The following is a 17,385-nucleotide window of genomic DNA, read 5'->3' on the forward strand; positions in this document are numbered from 1 at the left end:
CCGGAAAGCAAGGAGGCTCACCACTTACTCTGGAGTGCTCAACTGGATCAACGGTGTGCTGGATGTTGATCCTGGGTACCTGCGTCTGCATCGTCAAAAGATGCAGGCCAACTGGCATCAGTACATGGAATGTACGAGTATGCGAGCTGGACCGCTAAACAACAACTTAAGCTTGAAAGGGATACAAAAGAGAACTTACCTTGGTTCTGTTCAACTCATGAATAAATGAACTCAATATAAAGCAATAAGACACATGCAATATATATAAAGCTTTGTAAAACTATTTAAAACATGACGTAAAAATCATATTTATAATATCATGAAAATACCATGCTTCCTCTCCAAGTGTACTTGTGCAATGCATGAATGAAGTCCCATACCCCCATCCATACTAAGCAGAACTTATCGAGGAACCAAGCTCTTTCTACTGTTGTGGGAGTTTCTCTAACCGATAACCACCACTATGAAACTAAGTGGTGATACAACGTTTTACCTCACGTTGTCCAAGGACCATCTTATACCTTGCCGTGATATAGGACCTTACTTTTGCCTAGTGGATCTGCTAGCTTAACTTTCTTGGTCATCTAAAAATTATGACCCGAGAAATCCCATGTTGGCTACATGGTTCTATGGGGGCTGTGAGTTCTTTGAACGCTCCCCCAATTCGATACTCAAGACTACTCCCAAAAATACTTTAGCTCATAAGTGTTTTAAACACATCTTTCTTTAGTTGAGATAATTACTCAAAACTTAGCCCGAAGGCACTTGAAAACTCTTTCTAAAAAGAACAAATCAAAACCATATTTTTAATATGATCATTGATGACTCGGGATATTCATACTGCTTAAACATTGATGGTATATCTAGAGACCATACTGTTTAAACATTGATGACATACTCGATTTTTCATAATAATCATATTTTAGAAACTCTTTTGCAAAACTCATCTTTTCTTTTTAAAAGAGATAGTGCTCAAACTTCTCAAAACTCTTTTGGAAATCTCAGTTTCCTCTCAACTTAAATGTGAAAACACTTATAAACTTTTTTGGGAAATACTTAGTTCCCTAATTACTTTTTGGGAAATGAACTCAACTCTTGACTCTTGACTTAACTTGAAACTCTTGACTTGATTGGAAACTCGATACTCTTTACTTAACTTGAAACTTGAGACTCTTTACTTAGCTTGAAACTCTATACTCGTTGCTTGACTTGAAACTCTATACTTAACTTGGAACTCTATACTTAGCTTGGAACTTGAGCCTTAGAATAAAGTTAAAACGTTTAATGAAGACTCTTGAAAAACTTTGAAGACTTGCTTGGACTTACTTAACTTCTAAGCTTGACTTCTAATTTCACTTGGCTTCTAACTTCACTTGAATTGGAAATTAACTTCACTGGACTTGGAAACTAACTTCACTTGACTTGGAAACTAACTTCACTTGAATTGGAATTATGAATTCAAGGTGTTTGATCACATGTTATGGAGGGATTCTTGATGTTTAGACGTACTTTGGAGTGTCGAAAACAATTATGAAACATAGGTATGATACCTAGGAACATGCATGAAAGAGTGGGGAATGAAAGGGGTAGGTTGGGGTCCTTGGTGCTCTGCAAGGCGTGGAGCGCCAGCCCTTGAAGTTCAAAAGGACCCTGCTGGCGCTCTGGCTGGCGCGCCGCCCCAAGGGCTGGGCTTCAGAGCTCCTCTTGGGGCGTGCTGGCTGGCGCGACACCCCAACACTTTTCCCCGAAAACTTGGCTTTTCTCCTTTATTTTTCCAACTCTAATCCTCCCTTACCTTCAATGGTTTCAAACCCAAACACTAAGGATCATAAAATCCCTCAACCTACTAGAGATTCAACTCAAAAACACAACCCAAATCATGTCCCACAACCAACAAGAACTTCAACAACACAACTAACAACATCAACAACAACTAACAACTCCAACAACTTCAACAACAAATCCAATCTTTTCTCAAATAATGAAATGAGTTTGGTGTGTGGGGGAAAGGATCAACCCACACTAAGAACTCACATACCTTGATAGGGATCACCCCCGACGATATCCACGACGGAAACTTGCTTGATCTCCTCTTTCTCCTCTTCTTCTCTTCTTCTTCTCTTAAAACCCTCACTCTCACTCTTTTAAAATGGGACAAAATGATCCAAAATCAACCTAACACCACAATATAACCCCAAAAGAAATAGCTAGGGAAAAGACCAAAATGCCCTTAAAATTCCGGACGGATTCCCTGCCAACTGCCCAACTTTCAAAGGGCATAACTCGCTCATAAGAATTCGGAATCGAGCAAAATCGGTGGCGTTAGAAAGATCATTCCACAAGATTTGAAATCATAACTGGAATTACTCCTAAATCATCCTTATCTATGAGTTATAACTGCTCAAAGTTGGCCGAAACTCACTTTTTCCCATACTTAGCCAATTTTCCAGATTTTTAAAATTCTTTCCAAAAATGAAAATTTCCAATTCTAAGCCTCTTCAATTATTTCACATTGCCGGATGTTACACCATATGTCAACCACATGTAACAACAATCACGAACACATAGATTCCTAGTCACAATATCATGAAATCAACTAATACCTGAAACCAACCAATGCATGCAACATGTTCTCTATGCTCACAAAGCAAATATAGGGTCCTCTCATGGAACCTCAATCTCATACATGGTCTTCTCATGAAACCCAAACCAAAGCTTTAAATGTCATATTAAGCATGATATCTGAGCCAACTATATATAATCATATCAGGCGTGGTATTTGAACTAACCATGTATATTTATACCAGGTACAATAGCCGAGTCAACCATATATAATCATATTAGGCATGGTATCTGAGCTAACCATATATAATCATACCAAGCGTGGTATTCGAGCCAACTATATATCTTGTACCAGCATGGTACTTGATCCAACAAATAGTCACAAACAATCATGCACAATCACATAGCAAAATGAGCAAGACCACTTGAAAACCACAAGTCAGAATCACAAGTTTAATACATGAGATTAACTACATGATGTCATTTCATATGTTTCTCTCCCATGCATTGCACAAATAATACTACTAGGCAATATACATGCATATATGTGTGTGTGTGCGCGCGCACACGCGCGCGTGTGCGTATGCGTGTGTCTACATATGTTTCTGTGTCTATGCGTGTGTACGTGTGTGTGTTGGACAACACAAACCATCATATATGTATCAATGGCTCAATACTAAGTTCCATTATGAGTGCACACATGATTTTCTGTTGATTACCTACTGTAAGGAAGGGGTACAATCTATATTGATACAACAAGACCCATAATTGAGGTATGTTAAGCCTAAGCATTGTACTTCCTTTGAGCACGAATTTTGGAATCCTAAATCGTCAAATATTGCTAGAAAGACCTTTTGTGAAAGGCATTGAGATTGCAGCTGGCGTATTTTTGTTACTCCATTATGTTGATATTCCACTCGTTCAGTTAGATAGGGTATTCGGCATCTTTATGTCATTTTGTTGATTCTTTTGACTATAGGTACATGTGTACAAATTCTTATTGTTCTTTAGATGTAGTCGCTTAAAAAGATTAGGGATGAACAATATGAATTTGAAATCAGTCCTCCTTCCTCGCTAATTTATATTTTTGAAAAAAACTTTAAAATAATACATCGATCTCCAGAACTCTTAAATGTAAATTGTATGTTTAAACTATTAAAGGACGTCTTATTCTGAAATACATTCTTTTACAAACTACTAAGGATCATATATAAATACTTAGTGAAGAACTTTAAGTTCAAAGGATTAAGTTACCTTTCTAATTCCAAGTTAAGTGTTCTAGTTTAATCTACAAGTATATGAGGTTCTACTAGACATTTACATGTGATACAAAAGTGATTACGAGATTATGAGAACAAGAGTCTTAATGGGCCAAGATTGGCAACATGATTCGGGTAACACAAATGCATTACAAATCCATGACATGACATACTATGCATTCTACTCCCGAGCTATAATTGGAAGGTATGGGTCTTATTGCCTATATTTATACGTATGAGATACAGATTGCCACAAGTTGGCAAATATGATGTTGGTTCGCTACCGGAAGGCACCACCATTGCTAGCACTTGGTTGGGTATGACATGCATTTGCATATATATATATATATATATATATATATATATATATTCACAACATACGATTATGCAAGCATACCATGCATGTTTAATTTATATAAGGTTAGATGTCAGCCATGGAGGCTATCAGAGTTTCTGTTTCAGGTGTATCTTTATTACCTTTTTTACAACAACTATTTATGATTTTACTTTCTGCCTTACATACCAGTACATTTTTATTCGTACTGACGTCCCATTGCCTGGGGACGCTGCAGTTTTTATTCGTGCGTGCAGGTCCAGGTAAGGATTCTAATTTACCCTCTGATAGGATTCACGGTTCAGTTGCGAGTTGGTAAGCTCCACCTCTTACTGGAGCTTTCATAGGATGTTACTTTTATTGTGCAGTTTGGGTATAATCGGTGCCCTGTCCTGACTAGAGCTTATGACACTCTTAGAGGCTATTGTGGACACGATATTCTATGTTTCTCTGCAGCTTCTAGTCTCCAGCCCCATAGGCTTGGCATGTATACATATATATGTATGTACATATGTATATCTTCATTTGCAGCCTTGTCGGCTAGCTAGTACTTTATTATCTTTGGCTTGTCTACCTTCATCTATGTGACTTGTTGATATTCAGGTTATGACCTTGATGGTCCAGTCGTTGTATTTTAGATGTTATGTTGCCCAACCTTCTAGGCCCATAGTTGAGTCAGTTGGATTGTTTCAATGGCTAACTCGATCGCATAAGGAATCGAGTGCCAGTCACGCCTCCCCTAGTTTGGGGGCGTGACATTAGAAGACTAATTGGAAATGGAAAACGAAATCCGATGACTCCGACTATTAAGTGACAATGGTTGGAGGTATGTCGATCTAATTATTTCCTCTCCACTCTTGCTTTGTAATATCTTACAGTCATAATGATACACCCCCTTCCTGTGATTGTTCATCCAAAATATGCAAAATAAATTGAATCCTAAACTTGTTATATACTAATACAGAATATGAGGCAACTGGAAGTTATATAAGATAAACCATTTTTTTGTTTTGGTTTGAACATTACATATGCAACAAGTGTGATGGCTTCAACTTGTAAAGTGTATACTAAGGATTAATCTTATAGGAATGAGCAATATATTGATGATTAAATTCAAATGAAAATAAAGTAGTACATAAGAACATCCAATATGAAAGAAATTAAAGATATCCAAAAATGAAACTTACAAAACACACAAAAATATATCCTCACTAATGAAGATTTATCCCAACTTAAACTTCATTCTGATCTTCATGTCCGTGCAAGTGAAGACAATTCTTAAACTCTCAAGTTCCATAGCCACTTCCTTCATCGTAGGCCTATCTTCCCCGTGCAAGTGAAGACAATTCTTGATGAGCTCACTGATACCTCATTGATGAACTGTTCAACTTGATTCTCATCGACATACTTAGATTTCTTAATAGCAACTATGCTTTTATCAAGTAGTATACCGTTGTATACGATTCCATTTCCACCGTGACCAAGAATTCTATCACTAGCATAGTTATTCGTAGCCTTCTTCAACTCGTCAAGTGTAAAAAAATTGGTCTCTTCCACACCACCCTTGATAGAGGATATTTGTTGTTTCAAGAGTAAACTACCATTTTGTTGGAAGAACTTCTCCCTATTTTTAATGAGTTTTCGTTTCTTGATACAAAAATAGAGCAAAATTGCCCCAACCACTAGGGATATAAAGTCAACTCCCATACATGTGTTTATAACGACAAAAAATATATACTCATTTATCACTACTGTGTATACATATAGATATAAGTAAAAACTTTTTCAATAAGAAGTAAATGGTATGTCAGTTTATTGTAATAATCGAAAGAGTGCTATCCGATAGTACTTCTGTGAAGTACCGGCCTAGGGAAGAAGAATGCAAGTAGAAACAAGTTGAATTTCTGAGAAACTTACCAACAGAAAACTTGATCCATGGGAACTCATAGTTCGAGTTTGGTGCAATACAACCACGACCATTCTTTTTACCATCGCCAGTGTAGCCTTTTAAGCAGGAACAAGTGAAATTTCTGGGCGTGTTTATGCAATTGTGTTCACACATACTGGAACTTGAATCAGCACATTCATCAATATCTTACATGCAAAACAGAGAAATATACCACATTAATCCCTCGCGCGTTGCCTTTATATCTTTTCTTTTAACATGTTTATTTGTAGAAGTTGTTAATGGAAACTAGCAAAGAGTATTTAATTAAGCATTATAACTACTAAATCATTAGACTTACGAATCACGATCGGTCATATGAATCATCAGTAGCAATATTTCTCAGTTTTAACTCACTAGTTGACATTATTACCAAAAGTTTTAAGTACTAGAATTTATGTATATTGTTTATTGGCATATAAATCGATCTTGGATAGAGCTAAGATTTGAAGGGTACTAAAAACTTATCCCATGATTATATTTTCTTATCGATCACACCAAACGACCTCTTAAAGTAAACAAACGAGTGCTGAATGACAACACCAATGAAGTGAGAAGTTTGACTAAAGCCGGAGTCCAACTTGAATCATAACTCAAAGACAAGAGAAATTGAATGAAAGAGGAGTTTGTTGTGAATAACAACTCTATGAAAGAGTTATGCTTAAATAGACGAGAATTGATTTAGAATACTCACGCACTTATTACAGAGCAAAAAGGCAATTGGCATATTGGCTTTCATTGTATTGCTCAATATTGAAGAAACACTTTGAAGAACCAGGTCCTATTACAGAGTTTATGTTCTAGGAGTTCTTCTTTATGTTTGAGTGTTGATGTAACTGAAGTAGGATTATGGTTTTCAATTTGGTAGCAACTCTAAGACTTGGAAACACATACCTTGGAAGGTTTGTGCATGTGTGGAGTTTATGAACTCTACAGGTTGTGGTTTTTACATCTTTTGTGAGCCAGGTGTTTCCACGTAAAATAGTTTGTTCTCAATTTACTGCTTTTACTACTTCGTTGAAACACGTTAGGCAACCCATTTTACTTAACTAAAAAAGTTCAGTTAAGCAACATGTTTCAAGGTAGTGTAGAATATCAATTGGTATCATAGCAAGGTTATCTTGTGAAGGCAAAATACCTAATATAAGATCATGATGAATTCAACACCACCAATTGGGCATAGTGAAGGACAAGCAACAATCTATTTCACTTTACTTGCTGGAAGGCACGAATTGCATGGAGGATTTCATGGAAGCTGAAGAATACGAACTACATGATCGGATAACTAAAAGACCAACCATTCCGATGAAAATTGTGCAAGGAGAACAAGTTCCAAAAATAAGGAGAGATTTCACTGCTGAAAATCTTGTAACTCTCATAAAGAATGTGAAGGCCAAAAATGTTCTAGTGTGCGGTTTAGGACCAGATTGTTACAATGAAAATGAAGAAGAACTTCAGGTCTACAAGGTGTAAACAATAGGAAATAGGAGCTGTAAATTACTACAGAAAATCTGAAATTGAAGAAGAAGGCTTAAGTTTTCTTGAGTTCAATTTTTTTCACAAGATGTTTCATTACATATGGTGTATTTATAGATAAAGTGTGAGAATTACAACCACATAATAAGCAAAATATCTCACACCAAACTATGTACCTATGTGGCTCACTAACCACCACTCATTTTAAATCAAGACTAACATATCTACTACAAAATATCTCCAACCTAGGAGTTTCTAGACAATTCTTACTTTTCTAACACAGATGAGCACAATAGGGTCTCAAATTGTACTTCAACTAAACAGATATGAGATGCACTGATCAATGCCCACGAAGGAACAAGTCGGGTCAGGAAGTTTAGGGTGTCCATGTTGTTCACTCAATATGTAACTTTCAAAATGAAGAAGAGTGAGTGAGTGCCTGCTAGAAATGATTACTCGACTCGCCACTTTAATCAATGAGTTATCATCACTAGGAAAGATTCTTACTACTGAGGAACGGATTGATAAATTTCTAAGAGTCCTTTCCAAAACTAAATGGGATGTAAAAGCCACTACCATTTAAAAAGGAAGAAGAAGCTAAGGACGTCTCTATCATGACGATTGATGAACTAGTAGAAAACCTTAGGATTTATAAGATGAATATGGAAGATCGTAGCATCATCATCCACATTATCAACAAGGAATACTCAACCCCTCTTGGCAAGTGATGAAAATTCTTCTACAAACATGGAACTTCACTTGTAGTGGGAACTATATATTCCTACATCGCCATAAAGAAGGAAATATGGTGGTTGACAAGTTAGCTAATTGGGGTGAACTCACTGGGAGAAACATGTTCTTCACTAAAGTTAGTCCTTTTGAAGAAGAGAAGTATTGAAAACACCTTCAAACTTAACGAGAATTATTAATTTTGTCCATAAACTATTGATATTCTTAAAAACATTTTTCTACTTGACTAACTAAATTTTAAAATACCCCTCACTTGCCACATATCATAGCAAGTGATCTCAATTCTTTTAGATGAGTGATAGGTTAAAAAAACACCACATCAGCCTTAAACTTAGATAATCTTTTTTTTAATTTACTTTCCCTTCAATTTTTACCAACAAATAATCTTAAACGTCAACTTTCTTCTTTCATTTTAAATGGGTTGGTTATTTAATCATTTAAAAATTTGTCAAATATGGATCAACATACTATCCACGTAAAATATGAATAAATTATGAGTATCTATTAATTGCACTCCCCTTTTAGTACGTAAGGGTGTAACATTCTATTAAAAAAAGTAACTTATTAAGGATGTGTTTGGTGTGAAGAAAAATGTTTTTAAAAAATAGTTGCCAGTTGATTTAAATATTTTGAAAAAAAAAAATTTAAATGGACTTATTTTCCTCTAATTCAAGAAAAAATGATTTCCTCACAAAAAGTAAGTAATATTTCTTTTCAAAACTTTACTTTAATTAGATAAATATTTTCTCTGAAAACGTGAAAATATTTTTTTCATACCAAACACATAAAAGAAGAAAAAATAATAATTTGGTTGGTCAGATAATTTATGGATAATATGAATATCTATATTATCTTTTGGATTTATTCATTTTTACTTGTCTTAAATATAGATTGAGTCAAATATTTTATTTATTTTCATCTGATTTATTTTCGATCAATCCATATCTAACTCGATCCGCCTGTTTAGGTGATGAGTCAACTTCACCTCGAGTGTTAGGGTCCATGCTCCAATAAGGCAAATAAAGCACTACGCACTATTGAGTTAATTTCTAGTGATTAGTGTCCCAATGATGCTTATCACTATTTTGATTCCTACCAATTATTGTGACCCTACCTATTAAAGCATTTGTTTTTTACTATTAAAACAAAAAAGAAGGATCACTTTCAAGCTAGTAGTAAAAGCAAGAAGATCAAGTGTCCCAGAAGATCAAGCGATATAAACTGGGACAGAGGGAATAGTATTTTTAGCTTTACATTCAATTATGTAGTGTTTTTAGCTTTACATTCAATCCAAAGTAAATAATTTCATAAATAGTGAAGAAAATATTATTATTTTTCTTTTCAAATTTATCCTTATTTAGATCAATGAAATTTTACATAACCAAAAAAACTATATTAAATTGATACTAATATTAAACTAACAGTAATTAGTTAATTAGTGAAAACATTTCTTAATTTTTAAAGGTGAGTAATTTCTTAAAGAGTATATGCTCAAACTAAGAATACTATTGGACAGAGGGAGTATAGTATCATTTTGGGAATTCAAGGTTAAACTTGACAATTGAAAACTATACCCTTAGCATTAAAAAGTATTTTTTTTTTTTTAATAAACTCAATTTTCAAAAAATATCTGACAAATAGAAATAATTTAAAGTATTTATTTATTTTTCTTAATAAACATGAAAAAAGCTAAAGAAAAAAAATTAAAATGAAACGAATTGGAACAGTAATAGTTTTGGTCAGAGCGAATGACCGATGTATTAGTGATGAATAAGTGTGGCAAAATGAGTTAAAATTATGCATGGTTATCCGCCAATTCAATCTTATATTTTAAATAGGTTAGTTATATAATCATTTAAAAGTGAGTCAACTCAGATTATCCCTCATAAAATATGGAGTATGCACTAATTAATTACACTCTCTTTGAAGTATATAATGACATAGAAATTAACCTCTGACTTACTTAAGAAGAGAGGAGTGACACATCACTTTCTAGCTAGTAGTAAAAGCAAGGACATGAAGTTAATTACCTTGGCAGCCCGGCCTGATGTATGGATTGCCTTCATATCCCGGGTTACACCTGGATCGATATGTATCCACCAATACTGTCAGTGTGGGAATCCATTAACTAGACAAGCATACTCTTTGCTTCAACACAAGTAAGATTTCCGATCGATGGTCCAATCTAGCACGATAGGGACATTGTCGTCTACAAAATCCGTATCATTTAGATCCCCGGAAATGAAAACGACTGGCCAAACGCATAGCCACATGGATTAAAAGACCAAATTCCTGTGTGGTTCTCGTCATTGTTATGAAGTATTTCATGCCCTTTCGTATTTCTATTTGACAACAACCAACTCCATCCTTACATGCTCCTCCGCATCACTAGAATTACCACAGTTAGACAATACAACCACTAGCGAAGTTAGATCCAATAATAAAAGAAATGTCATCACAACCAACTACGGTGAATTTGTTAAGGTCTGAGAAACTGTAAACTGTTTTGGACATCCTGGTTTTGTGATGTTAGCAGCTTTGGTGATTGTTGTGGTGGTGTTGGAAGGAGAATTACTAGTGATTTGGGCTGTGGCTAATCTCAAGATTACCGCACACATTGAAAAGGAAAAAAGTAAAGAAATTTGCTTGAGCTGCATGATTTTGGAGTATATGTAATTTGAGTAAAAATTTTTCATACATATAAAGGAGAGTTAATTGGAAAGACCTGAGAAGAGGGACTAGCTACATTCTAAAGGCAAAGACTTGATAATGTCTAACACTTTGTTTGGATTGCTGTTACCTATTGTTTCATAGCGGTTTGTATTGTATCGTGCTATATTACTTTAATAAATACAATATTTGGATATATTGTTACGTTCTTTGTCGTTACATAATGTCACACAATCATAATTTGAATGATAAATGTTGTGAACACGGCTAGCCAAGTTGTTGGGCCTGAGGCTAAACCACAAAGAGGCCCAAGAATTAGACAACCCAATATTGATTTTGCTTGAGATGCAGGTTGAGTAGAGTTTAAATGGTTGTCATTCGCGGTTTTGGAGAATTATTCATATCGTGAAGAAATTGTCGATTTCTCTCATCTTCTTTCTACGATCTAAGCTTCTCATCCTATTCTTATCTCTATATGTACTTACTTTTTACTTCAATATTTTCCATTGTAATTCCATAGCCTAAGTGTTGTCGTTGCAATTTGGCTAAAAATGATTATATAATAATTTGAGAATTTGGTTTGTTTCATTGATGCTTTCATCCAGAGGTCTTCAATGGAGGACCAAATATCTCGAAAAATTAAAGATTCAATTAAGGTCTTGAAGGATACTTGATATCGAAGGATCTCACTGAAATTAATTCAATGTTACATGAGTTGGTTGGAAAACTTCCAACGAGTGAACCTACCATGGTGGAATTTCAACAATTTTGTGGCGAGAATCAAGAGTTATGGATTTCTCAGGCTGAACGCTACTTTGAGTTCTATGAGATTACAGAAAACCACAAGTTATCTCTCGCGTTGTGCTATCTCGATGGGAAAGCTTTGCGGTGATATCAATGGTTCTTCCTGTAACACTCCAAATAATTCTAAGCTAAGATTCAAATCATTCTTCATTTCCGTATAAGATTGTATCGGGTGATTCTTAAATTATTCTTAGGTATTAAGGTCAATTCTTTAGTTCATAATGGATTTGGATATGAATTAAGGTCACAAGAATCCCTAGAGCACAAAGTTGAGTTGAAATTTCCTTTACCAATTAAGTTTTGATATAAAATTCTACTTAAGTCTGATTTCTTTCACCACTAGTCTTTAATACAATTCCAGGATCAAACCTAGCAATGCATAGACAAGAACTCAACATCACATTATTTAAAAACTAGTTATTAAACACTATAACAGATTATTGCCTTATGATGATATTATTAATCAAGAGCATATATATAACAGATACTTTTCTCATCGACTACCTCATCAATTCATGCACCAGAAACTTTTCCAACACTGAAAGAACTTTCAACTGAGCCAATTCTATTAAGAAGATTAACAAAGGATAAAAAATCAAATTCCAAATATGCTGATAATATGTACTTTTGCTTTACTTGTTTCGGATTCTATTTTCTTTGAAATTTCTAAGAAAGAGGATAAATGATGCAAAGTTATGAAAGATGAGTAGTTAATTTTCTAGAAGGAAAGAAAGATATTGGGCTCAAATGGGTGCTCAGAACAAAGTATCATGCAGATGGCAACGTCCAAAAACACAAGGCAAAGGCTCGCCGCAAAAGTTTATTCCCAACAACAAGGTATATATCAACTTCAATGAAACTTTTTATCCTTTTGCTAGCTTTGAAACTGTGAAAACTTTATTAGCCTTGCCTGCTAATTCAAATTGACCAGTGTACCAATTTGATATTAAATTTGTCGTTTTGAAATGGTGATTTGGAAGAGAAAGTTTATGTATCACACCTGAAGGTTTTGTAGTTCATATCAAAGAAGATAAGATTTACAAGTTAAAAAGGCACTCTATGGCTTAAATAAAGCCTTGTAGGCATGATACTTCAAGATTGACTCTTATTTCCACGAAGATGATTTTGAAAGAAGTAAGAATGAACCTAATCTTGATGATGTAAAACGAGAAGTTAAAATGATTTTTTTGCGGGTATGTCTTTACGTTGACAATATGATAAAATATGGGTTTGAGTGAATCTATCGTCATTGAATTTAAAGGCTGCATGATAAAGAATTTTGAAATGTATGATTCTAGTCGCTACATTATTTCCTTTTGTCTTGAGGTGAAACAGGGAGGTGATGGCATATTTTTTTCACAAAGAAACTATGCAACAAATCTTTTGGAAAAAAATTAATATGGTTAATTATAAAACTGATGCTACTCCGATGAATATTAATGAGAAGTTGTGTAGTGATGATAGTTAAATGCAACTTATTTTAAAAGTATGGTTAGTGGTTTGAACTACTTGTATCATACAAGACCATACATTTCTTTCTCAGTTGACGTCATAGCTAGATTTATGCACAATCTAAGAGAGCTTCACCTTGGAGCTGCAAAGAGAATACTGAGATATATCGTTGGGACAACGGAGTTTGAAATTGAATTTGATATTTTAAGATAATAAATTTCACATTAACTGATTTTACTAATAGTGACTACGCATGCAACATTGATGTCAAAAAGAGTACGCATGATTTCTTGTTTGATTTTGGATTTGGAGCAATTTCATGGAGCTTTAAGAGGCAGGAAGTGGTTGCCTTATCAACTTCATAGTAGAACAAAGCACATGAAAAATAAACTTAACCCTAAACTGAAAGTTAAATAACCATTTTTTATTTTTGGTTTGAGCATTGGATATGAACCAAGTGTGTTGGTTTCAACTTGTCAACTAAGGAATAATCTTATAGGAATTATGTGACAATTTAGAATCACAACAAACATCTACTAACTTCAACTCTTGTCACTAATACAATGAACAATATATTGATGATTAAATTCAAAAGCAAATAAAATACATAACAACATACATTCAATATGAAAGAAAGATGGCCAGAAAAGAAACTTACAAAACATAGAAAATTATATCATCACTAATTATCATATTGACATTTTATTTTGGATCACCGCGGGATATTTGTATTGAGTAGTAATGAAGATTTATCTGAACTATATTGTCCCAAGAAGAGGCTGTTATTTGTGTAGGAGCTGGGATATTGTCCAGAGAAGTTGTCGATACCTGTATTAGAATCAATTGGAATTATATACAGATCGTTTAATTCAACTTCATTATGATCTTCATGTACGTGTTCATTAGTCCAAGGGCTAGTGAACTTTCTTAAACTCTCAAGTTCCATAGCCACTTCCTTCATCGTAGGCCTATCTTCCCCGTGCAACTGAAGGCAACTCTTAATGAGCTCAACAATCTTTTGAAGTTGCTCAACACCTCCTTCTCTTACAACTCTATCATCAAGAATTTCAAATATGTTATTCTTGTTCATCGACGAGATAAAATGCTCCACCAAACATTTGTACTTGTCACTTGTATCCCTCAAAATAGGTTTCAATCCTGTTAAAAGTTCGGCAAGAACTACTCCAAAACTATAAACGTCACTTTTATTTGTCAATTCACCTGTGTAAAAATATTCAGGATCTAAGTACCCTAATGTTCCTTGTACCAATGTAGCAACATGTGTTTGGTCAAGAGGGACTAATCTTGAAGCTCCAAAATCCGCCACTTTTGCTGTATAAACATCATCCAATAATATATTAGTGGATTTGACGTCTCTATGAATTATTGGCATGGATGCAGATGAATGAAGGTAAGCAAGTGAACTTGCTGTCTCTGAAGCAATTCTCAATCGATTTTGCAAAGATAACCATGGAGCTCCATTTTGGTTGTGGATATGCTCGTAAAGAGTTCCATGAGAAACGTATTCATAAACCAGTAAAGGCACTTCATCTTCCAAACAACACCCGAAGAGTCTCACTACATTTCTATGGTTAACTTGAGTAAGAATAAGTACCTCATTGATGAACTGTTCAACTTGATTCTCATCCACAAACTTAGATTTTTTAATTGCAACTATGCGATTATCAGGTAGAATACCTTTATAGACAATTCCATTTCCACCACGACCAAGAATTCTATCACTGGCATAGTTATTCGTAGCCTTCTTCAACTCGTCAGCTGTAAATATTTTGGTTGCTTCCACACCACCCTTTATAGAAGAGATTTGTTGTTTCAAGAGTAAACCACCATTTTTTTGGAAGAACTTTTCCCTATTTTTAATGAGTTTTCGTTTCTTGATACAAAAATAGAGCAAAATTGTCCCAACCACGAGGGATATAAAGCCGACTCCCATACCTGTGTTTATAACAACAAAAATTTAAAGGAGATGAATTCCTTCAATAAACAAGCTAAGTTCAATTTTTGAGAAACATACCAATAGAAAACTTGATCCATGGGAACTCATAGTTCAAATTTGGTGCAATACAACCACCATCATCCTTTCTGCCATCACCACTGAATCCTTCTAGACAAGTACAAGTGTAACTCCCTGGCGTGTCTATGCATTTGTGTTCACACATATTGGTACTTGAATGAGCACATTCATTAATATCTGATACATGCAAAACAGAGAAATATACCACATTAATCCCTCGCGCTTTGCCTTTATATAGGTTCACTAGCTAATCTAGTTAATGATCATTATCTCAGAACAATAACGGATGTCATGGTGCTCGTACAATAACTTCCATCAAGGCATTATTGAATCTGATTCTCAAATCATCATCAACATGATCAACAAGGAACTCAATCCCTCTGGGCAAGTGGTGAAAATTATTCCAACATTGCCTTAAGGAAGGCAATATGATGGCTAACAAGTTAGCTAATTGGGGTGAACTCACTGAGAGAAACATGTTTTTCACTGAAGTTGTTTCTTTGCCTAATCAAAGTTAGAGCTCTTTTGAAAAATGATCTAAGAACTTTCATGTCTTAAAATTATCTTTAAGAAATACTTCCGCCGTTCCAATTTATATGACTTAGTTTAACTGAGCACGAAGTCTTAGAAAAAAGGAATGACTTTTGAAGCATGTGATTTAAAATAAGTTATAGATGTTTGTACAGTTATAAATCATTTCATTAAAGGTAAAAATGAGCATTTAAAGTTAAATTCTTACTAAAATGTAAAAATGTGTTGTTCTTTTTTATACTGACTAAAAAGTAAGGATATCAAGTTAATTAACTAACTTTGGCAGCCGGAAGTGATGTATGGATTGCCTTCATATCCCGAGTTACAAGTGCACCGATACCCACCAATGTTAGGGTCAGAATCAACACACTGGCTATTATCTTGGCAAGCATAATCTTTGCGATTCTGTGCTTGAACACAAGTAAGATTTCCGATGGTCCAATCCAGCACGATAGGGACATTATGGCTAATCCTCTCTACAAAATTTGTATCGTTTAGATCCATCAATCCCTGGAAATGAAAATGACTTGCCTCACCAAGGAACGCGTAGCCACATGGATTGAGAGACCAAACATGTGTGTGGTTTTGCAAGCTTGTTGTCACTGTTTCGAAGGATTTTATGCCTTTTTGAATTTCAATTTGACAACAACCATATCCCTTACATGATCCAGCTTCAATAACATCATCACTAGATTTATTACAGTATGAGTAACAACCACTAGCTAAGTGAAGTCCTAAATCCGTCACACCCATAAGAGAAATGTCATCACAACCAACGACGGTGAATTTGTTAAGGTCTGAGAAACTATAAGGGTGTGTTGGTCCTAAATTAATTGACAGAGGATCATTTGGGAGTAAAAGTGTTCCTTCGGATGAGTAACAATTCCGAGCTACAGAATTAGATATACGCATTTCTGAGTCAGAGATGTTGTAAACTTCAATATTATGTATGAAAGGTGTTGTCACGTTGCATTTGATCTCAAACATGGGGTTTAAAGCACAATCTGACCCAATCCCAAATGGATATGGAACTGTTAGGTTTCCACACTTTTGTGGACATTCTGGTTTTGTGATGGTAGCAGCTTTTGTGATTGTAGTAGAATCTACATTGTTGTTGGTGTTTTGGGCGTTGGCTGATCTCAAGATTAAAAGCAAACACATGAAAAAAGAAAAATACATACTAACAATTTTCTTATGCTGCATGGTTTGAGAGAATATGTCATAGGTTACTGAGTAAAACTTTCCATATATATATATATATACATATATAAAGAACTAAGTAGAAAGACCTAAGTGCTCGTTTGGTGTGAAGGATAAGAAATAACTAATATCGAAATTAATTTTAGAATAAATTTATCTCATATGTTATTGAGGTAAAATCATAGGATAACTTATTCGAAAAATAGTTATCTTGGGATTGTAAATATTACTTTTTTATTTCACATTAAAGCTAAGATAACAATCCTGAAATAACTGATTCTTAAATAATTTATTCTCCAACCAAACGAGCCCTTTAAAGTTTTTAGTCAACTAAATAATCTTGTTCCTCAAGTTTAAAAAGGGACAC

General features: G+C 34.6%; 1 protein-coding gene across 1 annotated transcript; it reads right to left on the minus strand.

Annotated features, from left to right (window-relative positions):
- Positions 1-13,795: 13,795 nt before the first annotated feature.
- LOC125870731 (wall-associated receptor kinase 2-like) lies at positions 13,796-17,021 on the minus strand. The gene is made up of 3 exons (XM_049551232.1): positions 16,097-17,021; positions 15,288-15,464; positions 13,796-15,208 (listed from the first exon to the last, which is right to left on the minus strand). Exons 1-3 carry the CDS (start codon positions 17,019-17,021, stop codon positions 13,965-13,967), a joined length of 2,346 nt encoding a protein of 781 aa, XP_049407189.1. The 3' UTR covers positions 13,796-13,964.
- Positions 17,022-17,385: the final 364 nt, after the last annotated feature.

Source organism: Solanum stenotomum, chromosome 7, assembly GCF_019186545.1.
Source record: "Solanum stenotomum isolate F172 chromosome 7, ASM1918654v1, whole genome shotgun sequence".
NCBI classification, from domain to species: domain Eukaryota; kingdom Viridiplantae; phylum Streptophyta; class Magnoliopsida; order Solanales; family Solanaceae; genus Solanum; species Solanum stenotomum.

Coding starts and splice junctions, on each gene's coding strand:
- LOC125870731 (XM_049551232.1), bottom strand. CDS start 17,021: ATGCAGCATAAGAAAATTGTTAGTATGTATTTTTCTTTTTTCATGTGT. Junction 15,465..16,096: donor CATCACTTCCGGCTGCCAAA/GTTAGTTAATTA, acceptor TGCATGTATCAG/ATATTAATGAATGTGCTCAT. Junction 15,209..15,287: donor ATGGATCAAGTTTTCTATTG/GTATGTTTCTCA, acceptor TTATAAACACAG/GTATGGGAGTCGGCTTTATA.